The sequence below is a fragment of the Drosophila willistoni genome (assembly GCF_018902025.1).
Source record: "Drosophila willistoni isolate 14030-0811.24 chromosome XR unlocalized genomic scaffold, UCI_dwil_1.1 Seg105, whole genome shotgun sequence".
NCBI classification, from domain to species: domain Eukaryota; kingdom Metazoa; phylum Arthropoda; class Insecta; order Diptera; family Drosophilidae; genus Drosophila; species Drosophila willistoni.
Window position 1 is genome coordinate 3,042,074 of NW_025814054.1, and position 16,824 is coordinate 3,058,897.

General features: G+C 38.2%; 1 protein-coding gene across 5 annotated transcripts in view; it reads left to right on the plus strand.

The window, feature by feature from the left end:
- Positions 1-660: 660 nt before the first annotated feature.
- The window catches only part of LOC6646085 (RNA-binding protein Musashi homolog Rbp6), a 200,971-nt gene continuing 184,807 nt past the window's right edge, over positions 661-16,824 (plus strand). For 2 of the 5 annotated variants that reach the window (XM_023177881.2, XM_023177882.2), the window contains exon 1: positions 783-1,364. In XM_023177881.2, the coding sequence (XP_023033649.1) occupies positions 1,237-1,364 (128 nt within the window). In that variant the 5' untranslated portion in view covers positions 783-1,236. Of the gene's footprint in view, positions 1,365-16,824 lie in introns of all 5 variants that reach the window. The other 3 variants (XM_023177880.2, XM_023177883.2, XM_023177884.2) reach the window with 3 other exon arrangements.

The window sequence follows — 16,824 nt, forward strand, 5'->3', positions numbered from 1 at the left end:
ACTTTGTCTTTTCCTATTGGCAAATTCGGTTTGTTTCAATTTTGAATCCCAATTACAATCTAATTTAATTTTCCACCAATTAGCAGATCGACGTTCAGAGCTTGTACCTAGTTTTGTGATGACGTCGGGGTCACCAATAAAAGCTTATTGTTAGTTAGTTTACTTGCAAAATGAATAAAAAGTTGATTAGTAATATTATGCATTCAAATTTTGTTTGATAAAATGTTAAAAATCTAAAAAAAAAAAACTATTTTTTACATCATTCAAATTGTTACTTAGCCGCACAAAACGAGAACATGTCAAATAGATAGTTAGAGAGAGAAAGAGATAGAGAGAGATGAAAAAAATCAGGTAGTTAATTTTTTCACCTTCTCAACCTACCGGCCTGCTGCTGCTCCACACCCTTCACTTCACTTCACTCCCCTAGAGAAGCACACAATGCATTTTACGACTGTTCGTTGCGAATCAGTGCACTTTTTCCAAAGCGGATGATGCCGAAGAGAAGGGAAGAGAAGAAGAATGGGGAAGTGCGAGGGTGGTCGGCTGGGTGGCTGGTTGGCTGGCTGGATAGCTGGTTGAGTGTGGATGTGAAAGAGCAAGAGTCAGACGAGGCAGCTGTTGACGAAACGAAAAATTATAATTAAAATTTAATTAAAACAGATCTTAGCAGTAATATGTTGCCTTTAACCAAACGAAACGCAAAGTTAACGCAACGTTTCTAACAATAAAATTAAATAATAATAAATAAATTGAAAAACTATTGACTAAATAAAAACCAAAAGTGGCCTGCAATACCAAATAGACAAATAACTGCAAATGAAATAGAAATGTGATTCAAATGTGTAAAAAAGCCAACAGCAAAAGGAAAGCCAAACAAAAGATCAAGCCAAATGGAAATCAACGAATCTTTAACAAAACAATTAACTAGCAATTTAGTCACCTAAGCTCAAAAGAAAGCGAAAGAGAACGCCCAAGCCAGACATCAAGAGCAAGAGGAAGGAACCAAGGAAAAGACAAAGGAGGAAAACGGACAATTGCTGCTGTGTCGTCGTCACCTACTTTGGAGTAGTTGTAGCACCTCCCCCATCCCTTCTCAAACACACACACACACACGCACACACTCACACACACACACTTCAATGACCATACACTGAAGTTGTATGAAAAAACATTTATAGAGTTAGCCAGAAGTAGCAGCAGCAGCAGCAGTAAAGGACCTCCAAAAAGGACCTCAACATGGACATCAAAATTGAGCAGCAGCAGCAACAGCAACAACAACAGCAGCAACAACAACAGCAGCAGCAGCAGCAGCAGCAAGTGGAACTGGGTCCATGCTCACCTTCAGAGGTGCCCAATGATCCTGGGTAAGTGTTGCTGTAATTATTTTAACTCTTCTTCCTCGCGTTCATTTGTTTGTTGGCTAATTCCATACTCTGCAGTTCAGAAAGGCAGTCAAGATGGTCGGGAATAACGTATACGCACCGTGTGACTGCTAAATTAATAACAAAGAGGATATTATTAAAAAATTTTAATGCTATAAGTAGTTGAGAATTATAACTTAATAAAACGAAGCAAGAATTAAGTTTAAAAAAAAGAAATGTCTACAGCACAAGTAAGTCTAAATTTCTTGCCCAGTAATTAGACTCCCATTATGAAAAATGAGATGCCAACAAAAAACAGAAAACAGATAACATAAAGGGCAAGCCATTTAATACAGGGTATTTTTAAAATCGATGCGCTGCATAACGTTTAGTTTTTTTTTTTTTCTTTTGCTGAGGTCGTGAATGTGGCATTAATTGTTTTAGTTTTAAGTTGTCATTAAAGTTAAAGTAGGGGACAGGGACACGGACAAGGGCCAAGGGACAGGCAGTTTGTGTTTTGCCAGTTGAAGTTGTTGACAGAAAGTTTTCTATGTCAACTGCCCGCCAGGAATAGCGACAGCATCATCATCATCATCATCGTCATCATTGCTAACTCTGGGGATTTCCACTCCGCTCCTGATCCTTTCTTCTCGTTGTCTGCCAAACTAATTAGAAAACAATTTAGTAAGGACATCAAAATTCAATTAAAGCCATTGCTAGGATAGTTTTCTCAGTGCCTTTAGTTGCAATGCAGTTTTCGCCCATTGGCTACAGTTTATTATCATTACCCATTACCGTTTCATTTCATTCCCTTTCATCACACACACACAGAGAGGGATAAACTCCACAATGGGTTCAAGTTGTGATTGCGGCGGTGTCATATGCAGTAGATTAATTGCAAGCTGCATTGCTGATAATCGACACTAGATGATAGAGATATAGAGGCTGAAGCAGAGGCGGGCTGTCGTTTCGGGTTGTGGACAAAACTGTCAGAAAGTCAGACAAATAAATGACTGAGTCAATATGATTGGCATTCCAAGTGTTCTCTCTGGTGTGTTTGGTGTTTTTCTTGATTGAGGGTAATGATGTGTACAACACAGAAGGTGAGAGCCATGATGAGCCATAAATAAGAGAATTGGCAGGTTAAGCATATATCAAATGGGGGAGGAGCCATAACTGACGCAATATTTTTGTAGAGAGTGGGACTATTATATGTGTATATTAAACTATTTGAAGACTTTGCCACAGAGAGCGACCAATTCGACCATTTTCTGTTCGTTTCGAGCATGATTGCAAATATTTAATATAAGTGTCGCATTATTTCTAGAAAATATTAAGTTCTGATTTGGTGCTGAAAATATTCTAGTCATTGCTCAGTATTCGATTCGTTCTACATTCTATAGGACGTTAAAAACAAACATCATTTCACGGCGTATAAACTAAATTACACAAATGATCTTAATTCTCCGTTGGTCTTCTAAGACCTTGGATTGTACTCTTTGGAAATTTTCTCGTTAATTTTCCATACGTTTTCCATACATTCCATTTAGTATCAAGCATGTTTTTGGAAAACAGAAGCCAATCAAAATTTTAGCTTAGAAAGAGGAATCGCTTACGAAAATAGTTAAGAAGTAAAAGAGATGGGAGATATATTTTCTTATAATATCAATAAGGCGCAAAAATTTAATTTTTTAACCAATTTCTATTGACTTGAAACGGTTCGTTTTGATAAATTTGAGAAATCAGTAAAAAAAGCAAAGCAACATTTGGTTTTTGCCTAAAAAAAAACCCAGATTGTACAATTCGCTGAACTCAAAAACTTGTAACGTTTCGAGTCTGTAATTTGTGCAGCATTTCATCAAGTTTCAGTATCCTTTTTCAAATGGAAAACAAATTAAATGTTATATAGATAACTGAAAGCACAAAAGTTGGTTTTCCAAAGTGGAAAACGTCTCGGTAGGCGGTATAAGAGGGTTGGTCTTTACTGTAGATTCTTGTAATACATGTATGTACATTTACATATATGTTATGTACATATACGCATTAATATACAAATTTTGTTAAAAGCCAAAAACGAAGTGGGGCATTTGATGTCATGACATGTCGGCCTCTATTAGACAAACTCCCCATAATTTTGCATCAAGCTGCTTTCTCTAGGTTTTTTTTTTTTTGTTGTTTTCTTCTTCTCTACATGTCATATCGCTTCATATCTCGAGATGTAGAGCCATATGGCCCCGGTGGGTCGGTCGGTCGGTCGGTCGGTTGGTCGTTGCAATCCATTGAACACGCAAAGCCTATAAATTATGCAGTCCATGCATATACAGTAACATATAAATATATATCTATATCTATATAGCATATGTATATCTATTATTCGAATGTTGCAAATTGAAAGAAGGCAACACAGAAAAACAGAGATGTAGAGAGAAAGAGTGCGTTAAGAAATAGGGATAGAGATGAGGGGAAATGGTAAGGTGAATGAGTTGCAGCTCTTCTTGTCTATTTGCATTAGTTAGCTGAAAAAAAAAAAAAATTAAATGAAGAAAAAAGTTTTGTGGCCGAGAGAAGAGGCAACCGGATAAAAGAAATGGATCACCTGCTACTGTGCTCCATCGCTAGGTGGCGGGGAGGGGGAGGGAGTCCCTGCCGTTCTTCCATACATTCGTTCGTTCGTTCGTTTGTGATGTTGGCAGGTGCAACACAACTGACGGCGGTGGTGAAAATGGGAAATGCAGCACCACTAGCAGCAGCAGCCGCCACCTAACCAAATGTTGAATGCATAAATCTTGAATTAATGCAAAATACCTTTTGATGAGGCTGCCCAGATACACACACACACACACACAGACTTAGATACAAAGATACAGATACAAATGCATCCGCATCTCTTTGCCCTTTCTCTGCCTCTTTCTATCTGTATTTTTCGTCTCGTTGTGCAACTTTTCGTGAATATGCAACAATTCCATTCACAGTTTCAATTTTTTGTTTTTTTTTCTTATTTTTTTCTTTTATTTTTGTAATTTTTTTTTTTTTTTTTTGCTCTCTACGACTGGCACGTTCATCATGATGATCGCCACGGCTCAGTAAATTTTGAACAGCGGAGGCTTTCCCTTGCCCCCTCGCTCACTTCACATTCAGATTCGGCCGACCTGCAGTCACCCATTAGAGTTTTCCATTGACATGGACGGCGGAAAAGAATAGTTTAATCCCATCCAAAGATTAGGCAATAAATTCCATCAAAATCAGTGCAAAAAAAACGAAAATCTTTTAAGCTAAAAGCTTGAAAATAATGGGAACAAGAAATATCGGAGAAACTAACTGCGAAGCATTTTCAATCTTGATTTCCTTGATTAAGTCCTGTTTCTCACATTTTCTTTCTTCTGTTTTATGACTAGGAATAATTCGGTCGTACTGATCGTCCCTTTGGTCTGATGCGGCCAATTTTCTAATATTTTAATTTCTTTAAGGTAATCATAGGATTAATTACTAAATTTGTCGAAATACATATACAGATACATTTATGTATATTTATACCATGCACCCAAAGGTGAAATGTTATATTAAAGAAGGAAGCTTCTCCGGCCCCATAAAGTATATATATTCTTGATCAACATCAACAGTCGAGTCGATCTAGATATGTCCGTCCGTTCGTATGCACGAACTAGATCTCGGAGATTATAAAAGCGCCTCTTTAATTTGAAAAAACTCAATTACCTCCCATAATTTTACCTACCTTAAGCAATCAAATTTGGTACATACATCAATTTACAATTAATATTCACCAACATACCAAATTTAATTTAAATCGGACTAAAAAGAGCCAAGTTATGCGTATAAACGTTTTTCCAAAAGGCCATAATTGCCCGTTGGATGGTGGGGGCGCTAGGGTGCTCATATGCTCGCGTGAGATATTCTTGTAAGAAGCATTTGAACAGAATTTTTTCTAAATACATGAAGGCATTTGTTATTATAAATTTAAAATATGTTTGTTTTACTGTTGCAGGGTATAACCGGTTCGGTTTTGGTTTAGAAAAACCCCTTTTACAGAAAAAGGATGTTCAAAAATCTTTTTCGATCCGTTTCTTTAATGAATTAGTTACAGACTTAGATTTATCGACAATTTCGTCTTGAGTATGTTGCATTTTTTTGTCATATGAAACTAAAATTAGTCCTTTTAGGAATACTTCTTCCATATCTTCTTTTTCTTGATATACATAGTTATATTAACAACAACAACGAAAGGGAGAAATAGTGTCATTCGCTTTTGGCCATATTTAGCTTATTTATACCTTTAATAATGTGATTTAATATTAATGAATATCATTTGAAACTCCTTCTGAACTGTATCAAGCCGGCTCGAGGTCATTATTTTGTGGCTAGACCAAAAAACTGTAAAAAGCTATCACATTGTTTAGCTTATCTTTATCCCTTTTGCTACGTCCATGCCTGGTTGAGGTTCATATTTGGTTGCTTTATAAAATCTTTTGAAGGGCCGAAAAACAGCAAACAAAAAAAAAAAACAACTGATTTGCTGTAACGCGAAATAAATACAAAGCCAAGGAAACGAACAAAAAGAAAACAAGCAGAAATAGAGAGAGAGAGAGAGATAGAGATGAAATACGTAAAGAAGTAAAGAAAGATAGAAATAACTAAATAAATGCCCTGCTATTAATACAATTCACTTTGCCAAATGTATTTTTAAAGTGAAATGCAGCAAACACAAACAACAAAAACAACAACAAGTGCGATTAGTTTTTATTTTTTTTGTATTTTTTCTGTTTGTCTTTTTGATTTTTGGAATGTCAGCGAATCGATCATGGAGATACCCTGTAATAGAAGAAACCTAGATGTTTTCCTTTTTTTAGCCTTGCCTATTTCAAAAAGGTTTCTGTCTCCCTCTCTCTTTGCTATCTTTGTTGAGATTATTTTGTCATCTTCTTTTTGGCGGCTTTCATTGAGCACTTATTCCTTTGCTCTTTGCAAGAGAGTGAGAGGACCAAATGGTTCTCTGAATAGACTGAATATAGTTGGAAACCGTTTCTATATAAGATCTTCGAGTGTATTAAATTTTATCCTTTTGGCGAATCGGTTATTATAGGTAAAGAAATCGAAATTAGATATTAAAATTTAATCAGTTTTTAAGTTAACGGTATGCTAGGGAGAGGAAATTTTAACTCATTCCTCCACTCCGAGAATCAGTCATAGATTAGAGGGAGAAGAGACTTTTCACTTTCCATAACTAACTAATCTAACCCAAAAAGTACCTCATGTATGTACATATGTGTGTATGGGGGAAAAACAGAAACAAAATGCTCAGGAATGAGCTACGACAGCGAGTACATGGGCTGGCATCGCGGCATCGGCATCTGCGTCCGACAATTATCCATTAGAACTGACACACGCGGGTACCAACAAAACGAAGAAGATGAAGAACTTTGCACGCTGTCGTCGAACTGCCTTCATTCTTATTGTCTTCCCTTTCCCTCTCCAACCACAACCACCACCACCACCACCAACTCTTGATCTCTCTTTATCCCAGATTTGCTCTCCAACGTCATTTAACCGTGCCCCAAAAACAAAAACAAAAAAAAAAAAGTACAAAATAAAGACTCAACGTTTGGAAAATGCAATTGCATTGCATTGCATTGCGCCTCGTATTCGCGTTTGCTCTTTTTCATAATTGTCGTTTTGTTCTTGTCTCTAGTTGTAATTGTGGCTTTGTTGTTACGTTTCGTAAATTGATTCATTGTATGTACACGAAATACAGTTGGACCACCTTCATTCTCCTTCCCCCCCACCCCACATTTCTATCCACTCTCACTCCCTCTCCAACGCCCACCGTTTTGTCTAGGCTGTCTGTGTGTAATTGCTGCCCAAATGATTTTGTGTCGTTGTATGCGCAATTCCATATTGCCGGGTTGCCGTAGTTTTGTTTAAAAACTACTGTCATTGTCATCGAATGGTCGTCGACGTCGTCATCGTCGTTTCTCGTTGCCGTTGTCGTTGTCGTTGTCGTCGTTTGGCCCCAGCCAATAAGCTTTCATTTTGTATGCATAATGAGACCTGAGGCAATTTAACTCTAGGGCCAGAGACCATTGGTCATTAGTGCAAAGCTATCACCCTCACCCACACACACACACGCGCACACATACACACACACACACACACACAATCATACAGTAAGAGCAATAATAGCTTTTAAAAAACAAATCAAAAACATTTATGTCATTTAATTAGAAATTTCAAACAAAATTTCAATGACCATTTACCAACACTGAAAGCTGTTAACTTTTATTGTTAACCATGCGACAGTCGGCCAGCAGCAACAGTTGGTTGTTTGGTTAGTCGCATTGGTTAGGTCACAGCAATTCACATTAAATGAGATGTGTTTAAATCATTTGTAGTTCTTTGCTTAAAGAACACTTTATTTGGAACTCATCCCCAATACTACTGATTGTCATTTGCAATTACTGAAACAAGCGGAAGTGTTTAAAGTTTGTTCATTTCAATGCATTATCTGTTAATTTTTGCTAATAAATAAAACACCAAATACAATTTTAAAGTATCATTTACTTGCCTGCAAACATCAATTAATTGTCCAAACACTGTGACGATTTGGCTTGATTCTGGAGATGCTAATTTACAAATTTAATCAGATGCCTCTTTCCGTTTCCGCAGTTTTCTAACTTGCTGTTTCTGAATTGCAAATAAAAAATGCCAATTGTATTACTTTTCTAAGCAAAGTTCAAAACATTTTTTTTTTCAGGTTTATTGGGAATGTTAATTATTTGAGCACAATTTTTTAAAAAATAAATATATAATATTTTCGAATAAACACAATGACGTGTACTTGAAAATACCAAGCTACATATATTCGAATACAATTGGTTGTTTCATTCCATTTCGATTTGTAATACTTAATATGCTTAAAATATAAAATGTAATTATACCCTCGCTAAAAGGGTATATTTATTTTGGTCAGAACTGTGCAACGCATAGAAGAATGCATTTCCGACCATATAACGTATATATATTCTTGATTAGTACGAGAAGGCGAGCTTAAATAGCCATGTCCGTTCGTCTGTCCGTCCATCCGTCTGGATCAGCGCAAACTTCTCTTATTGTTAGACCGTAAGATCTACAGAGCTAAAGAGAGCAGGTAGGCTTCTATATGGTGCACTGGATGTATATCTGGGTTTCAGCCGGATCGGACCACTATATCATATAGCTCCCATACAAACGGCAAAGTCACAAGCAGTGACTTTTCTCAATAACTTCGTTATTTTCTGAGCTATTGTCATAAAATTTAATATTGGTGAGTTAATTACACATATAAACGACTGTGATCAAGATCGGGTGACTATATCATATAGCTCCCATAGAAACGATCAGTCGAAAACAGTGACTTTTGTCAATAAATTCGTTACTTTTGACGCGATTGCTTTCAAATTTAACATTTGTTAGTTTAATATGTCTGTTAATGACTTTGCCAAATTTGATAAAAATCGGGTGACTATATCATATGCCTACCTTAGGAACGATCGGTGGAAAACCGTGACTTTGATTAATAACTTCGTTATTTCCTATGCTAATTGTAAGATTGTAGGCAGTTCTTTCGCGAACATTAGCCTTTTTAGATAAAACGTTTTTCCACTTTGATGGCTATAGATAAGGAAACAGTTACCAAAAAAGTTGCAAGGGTATACAAACTTTGACGCGGTCGAAGTAAGCCCCGGGCCTCTGGTTTTTATTATATGTACATTAGATATCAACTTGGATTTGATAGATTATCCCATTAGTGGGTACCATATGCATCAAAATGAAAAATGTGAATGTTTTGTAAATTGTTTTTTAACTAACTTGATTCTAATCCTACCAATTGAAGTGGAGAAAATCTTCATCTTATTTAAAATCGTAACTAATCTAAAAATTTTGTTTAAAAACGACGAAAACATGTCGATTTTGTTTCAATGTTTTACTCACACACAATTTTTGGTGTGCTTGTATTTCTTAAATAATGAATAACAGCATTGAATATAAATATTAAAGAATAAAATTTAAAAATGTTTAGGAAGTGTCCCGAGTAATTTGGCTCATGGAATCGAATTCAAGAACAGGCCAGACAAAATCGTTATCGAAAACTAGAACCGACTTGAATGTTGAATTTGTTGTTAAGATGGTGATGTTTTTTAGTTACATTCAGTTCCATATTCCAGTTTAAGGAGTTTGTTTTCTTCTTGGCATTTTATCCTGACAATTAGATGAAGACACATGTGTACATATATGTATGTATGTATGCACACACATTCAAAACTTATCCACTCATCCAAAACTTTGCTTTGCTTTACTAATTTGCAGTTTGAGATACGAGTGAGTGAGTGAAAGACTTAAATGCCAAGCCATGCATTTGAAATGCTTTATTCTTCTTTCTATTTAAGTTGACAGAGTATTTTAAGACCGCAGCTCGGTGCGGTGGCTATGGCAAAAGATGTCTTAAAACTTTAACCCCAATTGACATTATCAAAATTCAATTTACAATCAACTTCTTCGAGTTGAAACTTTTCATTTGCTTCAGTTGGCGTATTTTTAAGTAAACAGTTCGATTAAAATGGCTAAATGGCTTGACAGCCGCAGCAGCAGAAGAAGCAGCTGCTGGGCAAATGGGCAAATCGAAAATGGAAATGGAAATGGAGAGCTTAACTTAAAAAGTAAAGCCTTTAGATAGAGATACACACATATGTACGTACCTCCTCTACATATGTACACTATATATTTTTCTTTTTCAAATCAATGCAACGAACTAAAAGAAAGTTTTTCCTTGCAGTCATAACTTTTGGCAGCAAAGTGCAAAAAAAAAAAAAAAACACAACTAAACTCTGTTTCTTCTTTTTTTTTCGGAGGGGGGCGCATTTTGGTTAGGAAATATAAGCCACCCATTAGAAAATGATGCAGGGGAGGAACAGAAGCAGGACCAAGAGCAGGAGGCAAAGCAGGTGGCTAGAGCGGGTTTATAACTAGGCAAACATTTTATTGGTCGCCTTAGTGCCGCCGATGGCTCTGCCGCCTACTACGTATGTTATGCAATATAAGACGATAAAAAGACAACGGCGAAGAAGAAGCAAACGAAAGGAAAGGAAAGAAAGAGTAAAGCCAGCGCAAAAGTTTTGCTATCTTCTTCAGTGTATCGCTGAAAGTCATTCTGTTGGTAGGGGGGTCGTCGGGATTGTTGGGAACGGCGGGACAGTTGGTTGGTAGCACAATGCATCCTTTGAACCGCAAAGTGCACGACGACGACGACGAGCGGCAACTATCAGAGTGTGCACCACCTTACCGCTCTTTTGCTCGACTCTTTGTCTCTTCTTTCTCTCTCTCTCCCTCTCTGTTTCTGTCTCTTTTCTCGTTTGCTATTCATTATAAATTGCATGTAGTGGTAATTGTGTTTGTGTTTGTTTGAAAAGCGGCAGCAGAATTGCTTTAAATGAGCCCAAACCGAACGAAGCGTATCCCAATTTAGGCTGTGTGTGCCGGTGCCCTGTCTTCCACTGCCCCTTGCCCCGTGCCCCGTGCCCCCTGCCCGAATGGGTCGGCACTGCCCATTGCCATTTTGCCTCCAGACGCAGTCGCCGGTCGCCTAGAATAGCGGCCCCAATGCGCCCATCTCCCTATGTGCCCTCCCCTCTTCATACCCCCGCCCCCAATTACCTCTCATCTCACTCACTCACTCACTTTACTCACTCGCTGGCTATGTTTCTCCTTCGTATTTAGCTTTCCGCACGATTAAATCGATGCAACTGTAAAGTTCTTTTTCTATTACGCTTTTTCGTGCACATTCGCATTACGCACACACACACACACACACACACACACACACACGCCCACACACTCTCACACACATATGTATCTTTCAATTTGACTGTGGTGTGAAATAAGGAGAAAAATAAAAATGCAAATTTTTCTTGCTAAACTCAAGACATATACATATGTAGTTTCAAGTTTACTATCAGAGGAACTTCCAATGGCGGATCCTCGGGGAAGGAAATGTGGAAAATTTCCTTCATCTCTTCAGGGGGTAAATTGTCAATATCAAACAACGAAGTCGACACGATCAGTAAAGGAAAGAAAGGACAGAAGAAAGGCCATGAATAACCGATAGAAAAGTAGTTAAGACATTAGGACTTTATCGAGTTAACATCTTAGTTAAGACCACTGTGTACCATTCATACACACACACGCACCCAACAATTCCCATGGCTATCTTCCACTTTCTCTTTCCCCACCTCCCTTTGCCTATTGTGGGTGCTACATAAAACATTGCCACTGCCGCCTGGCCAACATTTAGCTGACTGCGTCGTCCCGACGTCCGTTTCTTTCCTATTCTAGCTTTGTCTGCCGCTTGTCTCCAGCCCATCGTCGGTGGGTGGTGCTGCCACCCAACGCTTTCATATTTTTACTCTGTTTTGCGTGTTCTCTGCCATAAACGAGTATGTAGAAAATGCCGGCCGCCCAAGCAAGTCAAGCAATGTACTAACCAACCAACAATTCAGCCAGCCAGCCAGCCAGCCAGCCAGCCACCCACAGAGACGAGCTACACACACAAACTCACATACACACATGCTCCTTGTTCGACCCGACCATCCTTAGCAGCGCTCAGCTGCCTTAAATGTCTCAGACAATTGTCGGCAGCATATTTATGCTTTAGTCTACCTCCTCACCCCACCCCCCACCCCCCAATGCCATACTCAACTTCAGCTTCAAATGCAACTCGTTTTAGTGCTTGCTCTATATGCGTTTTAGTTTTCAGTTTTTAGTTTTCTGCGTCCAAGCATTCTCCTCATTTTTTAGCCATTCCCCTCTCCTACCAGAAGGATGATAGTAAAAAGGTTGTAACCACCAAAGCAATTGCTGCCACTCTTTCCGCTCATCTTGTGCTTCTTGTTGTTGCATTTTGATGATGTTGTTGATAGCCCGGGCCCAGCATATAATAGTCATCGCCCTGCATTGCCCCTGTCTCGCCTGATGGTAGAGTTGGTGGGAGGGGGGGAGGTAAAAAAGTGTTTGCGCATTGGTTTAAGTGTTAACAGCTTTTGAATAAATCGGTTTGAATCATTTTATAATTTGTTTTTACTCCTACATGAGCCGGGGGGGGGGGGGAGTTAGGTTGAGATTGTTTGTTTGTTTGTTTGTTCGTTGGTTTGTCCCTTCACACGTGTTTGTTTGTTTGGGTTTTTTCAACATTTTTAATTAAACAATAATTACAAATTGTTGTGTCGACCTGTGTTCGAATTGTATAGTTGCAAAATGTTCATAATTGACAACATAAACAAATTCGTTTAAGTAATTATAGCAATTTATGTAAATAAATACGAATATTATTCGCATAAAAATAAAAACAGAAGTCTTTAGTAACATTATTGCAAAAGGATTGTACGTTTAATTGAAAACTATAGTTCACTAGGGGTTAACCGACAGTGAGTTAAACGGTTTACTGACGAGATAGTAACATAATAGTAACAATCATCTAGTCAAACCTAATCCAAACCTTTCCAACCTAATCTACCTTAAATTAACGTTGCGGAACCTAACCTAAGCTAAGTTTACATTTTTTTATTGAAATTTCAGTCTAAATTGACCATTGATCTTCCAATTTATTTTTAGTAAATTTCTTATTTTTTTTTTATCCTTTTCTTATGTATGTACTGATCCATGAACCATATCAAAAGTCAGTCCACATTATTCGGTTTTCTTGCATAACACAGGGGCAAAGAGGGCCTCTGCCTCATTGCGGCATCACAGAAGTGATGCAGTTTTGCCTGGCCTCTTTGTTGGCCCTTGCTCCCACTCCTCACTTCTCAACCAACACTAACAACACCATCTTCTTCTCCTTCTCCTCCTCCTCATTCTGCTTCTTCTGCGTCAACCTGCTGCTCTTCTGTATGCTGCTTGTTGTAGCCGCTCACATAATTTGTCATGTGAAAAATTACTAAAGTTACAAGATCTGCACTTTTATTTCCATGTAAGCGGCAAGTCCACGCAGTGATGATGATGATGATGATGATGGCGATGGTGGGTGGAAGAGCGTCGGAGGGGGGCAATGGCAGTGGCATGCGTGTGGCATAGAGAGAACGAGAGAGGGTCAGAGATGGTGAACTGAATGGAGATGTGGATGGGATGGCGTGGCGTGGGGTGGGGTGAGGTGGCTGTTTTGCTATTTTCTTGCTGCTTCTTTATCTTTTTTTTTCATTTTTTTTTTTCGTCGTTACTATTTTGCACATTTTTCTATTCAACAATGAAGCCACAATAGAAAACGTCAACTAGTGCACCGAGTGAAAGAGCGGGAACAAAAAAAAAAAAAAAGACACTGTGGGGGAGTGGGTGGGAAAGAGATAGCATAAATGATATGCAAATGAATGTGGGTGGAAGTGAGATAGGCACACATTTGATGTGCATACAAAGTCTGAACGGATTTTGAATGGCAAACAAGCGGCAAAGCGGACGATGACGATGACGGCGGGCGCCAAGCTTACAAAGCCCAGGCCAGGCCATGCTCAGGCCCAGGCCCAGACCCAGGCCGAGGGTAAAGCCCAACCAAAGCCAAGCCAAGCCAAACCAAACCAAACCAAACCAAGCCGAGACAAGGCAAAACGACCCAAGAGTCAGGCAAAGGGAAACGAAGATATAGCCAGCAGCAACGAGAGCGCACGGGTGAATGGGGGGATCCGTCCGTGAATGGGCGCTGACGACTTGCGCATGAATGGCACAAGTGTGTGTACGGTCGTAAGCAGGGACGAGGCACTAGGCACTAGGCACTAGGCCCACCAGTCGGGGGCGAGGTTCTCTAAAAGGGAGGCCTTTAGAAAAGTGACGTGCGCTTTACAATTATTTCGTAATGCAAGCAAATGTGACCGAGCTGAGCCGCGCGTCAACACTGCAACAAAAAATAAATTACAATCATCAACAAAAATTGCAAATTACCCACCATCAATGAATTATTCTTGATGTATGTTGCCAAAAAAAAGAAATATACATATATATATATACAAGAAATTCTCATCTTTCTTTCTATTTACATTGACTTAACTTTGCTTATGTTATTATAGAAACGTGTCAAATAGTTAGTAACAAACCAAGAGAAATTATAGATGACTTGAATATGATAATATAGAATGGGAAACCTTGAAATTCTTATCACCCAAATTTAAATCTGAAATGTGGATAGTAAAATTTTTGATTTTTTTGAGTGCAGATTAGACTGAATGGAGCTGGAGGCAAGTTCCTTCCTTCCTATATTTTTCTCTTATGTTGTCTGCTCCTCGATTGTAGCAATGCGTGGTGTACATTTATATGTACATATGTATGTATGTATGTAACACATTCCATTCAGTTAGTGAGTCAGGCAGTCAGTCAGCCAGGCAGCCAGTCAGTCAGTGACAAATGTCAGTCGGTGGTTGCACTACTAATCGGACATGTTGCGTTGACTTGTTTATGACTAGAAAAGCTTAAAACGCATACATTTACATGGTGCTCCCACCACAAACCCACCCCGAACTCCAACCATTCGAATTCCCTTTCCGAGAAGTGTCTAAGGGAACGACTTGTGGGAAATCTGTAAATAGCTACGAAAACTGTTAAACCCAAAACCTCAACCCAAATGGAAGATGCTGAGTGTGAGAGAAAGAACGAGAGAGAGAGAGAGAGAGAAAGTGTGCAAGAGACGAATGTCATTAAAGTTGTATGTGCCCGCGGGAAAAGATCGACCAAGAACCAGACAAAGGCAACATGGCGTATGCGTAATCTATTTGCAACAAATCTTTTCAACACTTAAACTAAAGTAAAGAAAAAAAACCACCCCAAGTAGATAAAATACGACGACTTAACATCATCATAATCGGCAGTAGTAATCTCTGACTGACTTTGACACTTTTCTTCTCCCTCTCTCTCTCTCTCTCTCTCTCTCTCTCTCTCTCTCTCTCTTCATGCCCATAAGTTGGGTTAGTTGATTGCTGTTGTTGCAATTACGCATCACGCAGCTGGACGCACCAGAGCCAACGACAACGACGATGCACACAAATTGCTTAGTTGTAGGACAAGGTCGCATTTATTTGGTCCACTTGCAATTGGCTAGCTAGCTGTATATCTCTGAGCACACAGGGATAGAGCACGGTGCGGGATAGGGTGGTGGGGACAAGGTGAGCTTTAGCTGTGGTGGGGTGCATGGAGAGGAGTTGAGTTCGTTGTCATCATCATACTGTGTCCGAAGGTGACAAAAAAAATGAATTATGAAATTAAATAAATACAAATAAAATGTAGATCATCATCATCATCATCATCATCATCATCATCATGATAATGATGGCTGTTGCCTTTGGTTCGACTTATTTGTGTGATGGATGATCTCAATAGAAATGAGTGCTGCGTCAAGTATTTGCTTTGAATCAAATAGAAATGCCAAATGAATGAACGAGAATGCAAAGTGAATGGCACGGCATGGTGCGGTGCAGCGGTGGTGCAGTGGTGCAGTTGAATGCGCTGAAAAGTAAATGCAAAATCTATAAGTAAATTATAGATTTCTCATATAAGTTTTTTCTTCTTATTTTAAAAATAACATTTTCAAGTCTATTACCTTGGTTAGAGATACAAAATAGGGCCTATGACATGATACCAAAATACCGCTTACACTTTAATTGTTGAGATATCATTTTGATTAAAATTGACTAGAATAAACGAAACGAAACCCTTCTATCAAACATAACCAGAAAGCCAATTCAAAACCTACATCAACTATGTATTAGGGATTGTCCAACCAACGTCTATAGCTATGAGCTAGATTTTTTACATGAAGAAAGGAGTAAAAAAGCTAGGTCATAGAGATTTCTGATTTTTTGGAAATTGAAAAAAATCTAGTCTTCTCGCATACCACGAAGCTTACATTCCTAGGAGACATATACTTTATACAAAATATATATGAGGTCAAGTTGTCAACTTAAAAAAACTTTTTATTGACCAAATTAGCTTTATTTTTTTTACAGAAAACATTGTGAAGTTGCTAGTCAATGCGTTTAATTGAAAAAGTTGTTAAAAATGATGCCATTTATAGAATGCTTCTCATGTGATTTAAATTTGTCCGCTATATGCTTGGCTAATTTTGGTATTATGTCTGTGTATCTGTGGCTTAGATTTCTAAAAAATCGATCTTCAAATCCTTCGACATCTGAACTGAGCTGAAGTTTTACATTTTATTGATTGGATATCACGGTTTTTAACAAAAAGTTGTCATTCCTTAGTTAGTTCCTTTTAGTTAGAGCATTAGAACTTCGATGAATTTAATTTCAATATTCAGATGTGTTTTGATCATTTTGAAGTATCTTAAAGCAAACTCTCCTATGTTTTGATCATTTTGAAGTATCTTAAAGCAAACTCTCCTATGTTTTGATCATTTTGAAGTATCTTAAACCAAACTCTCTTA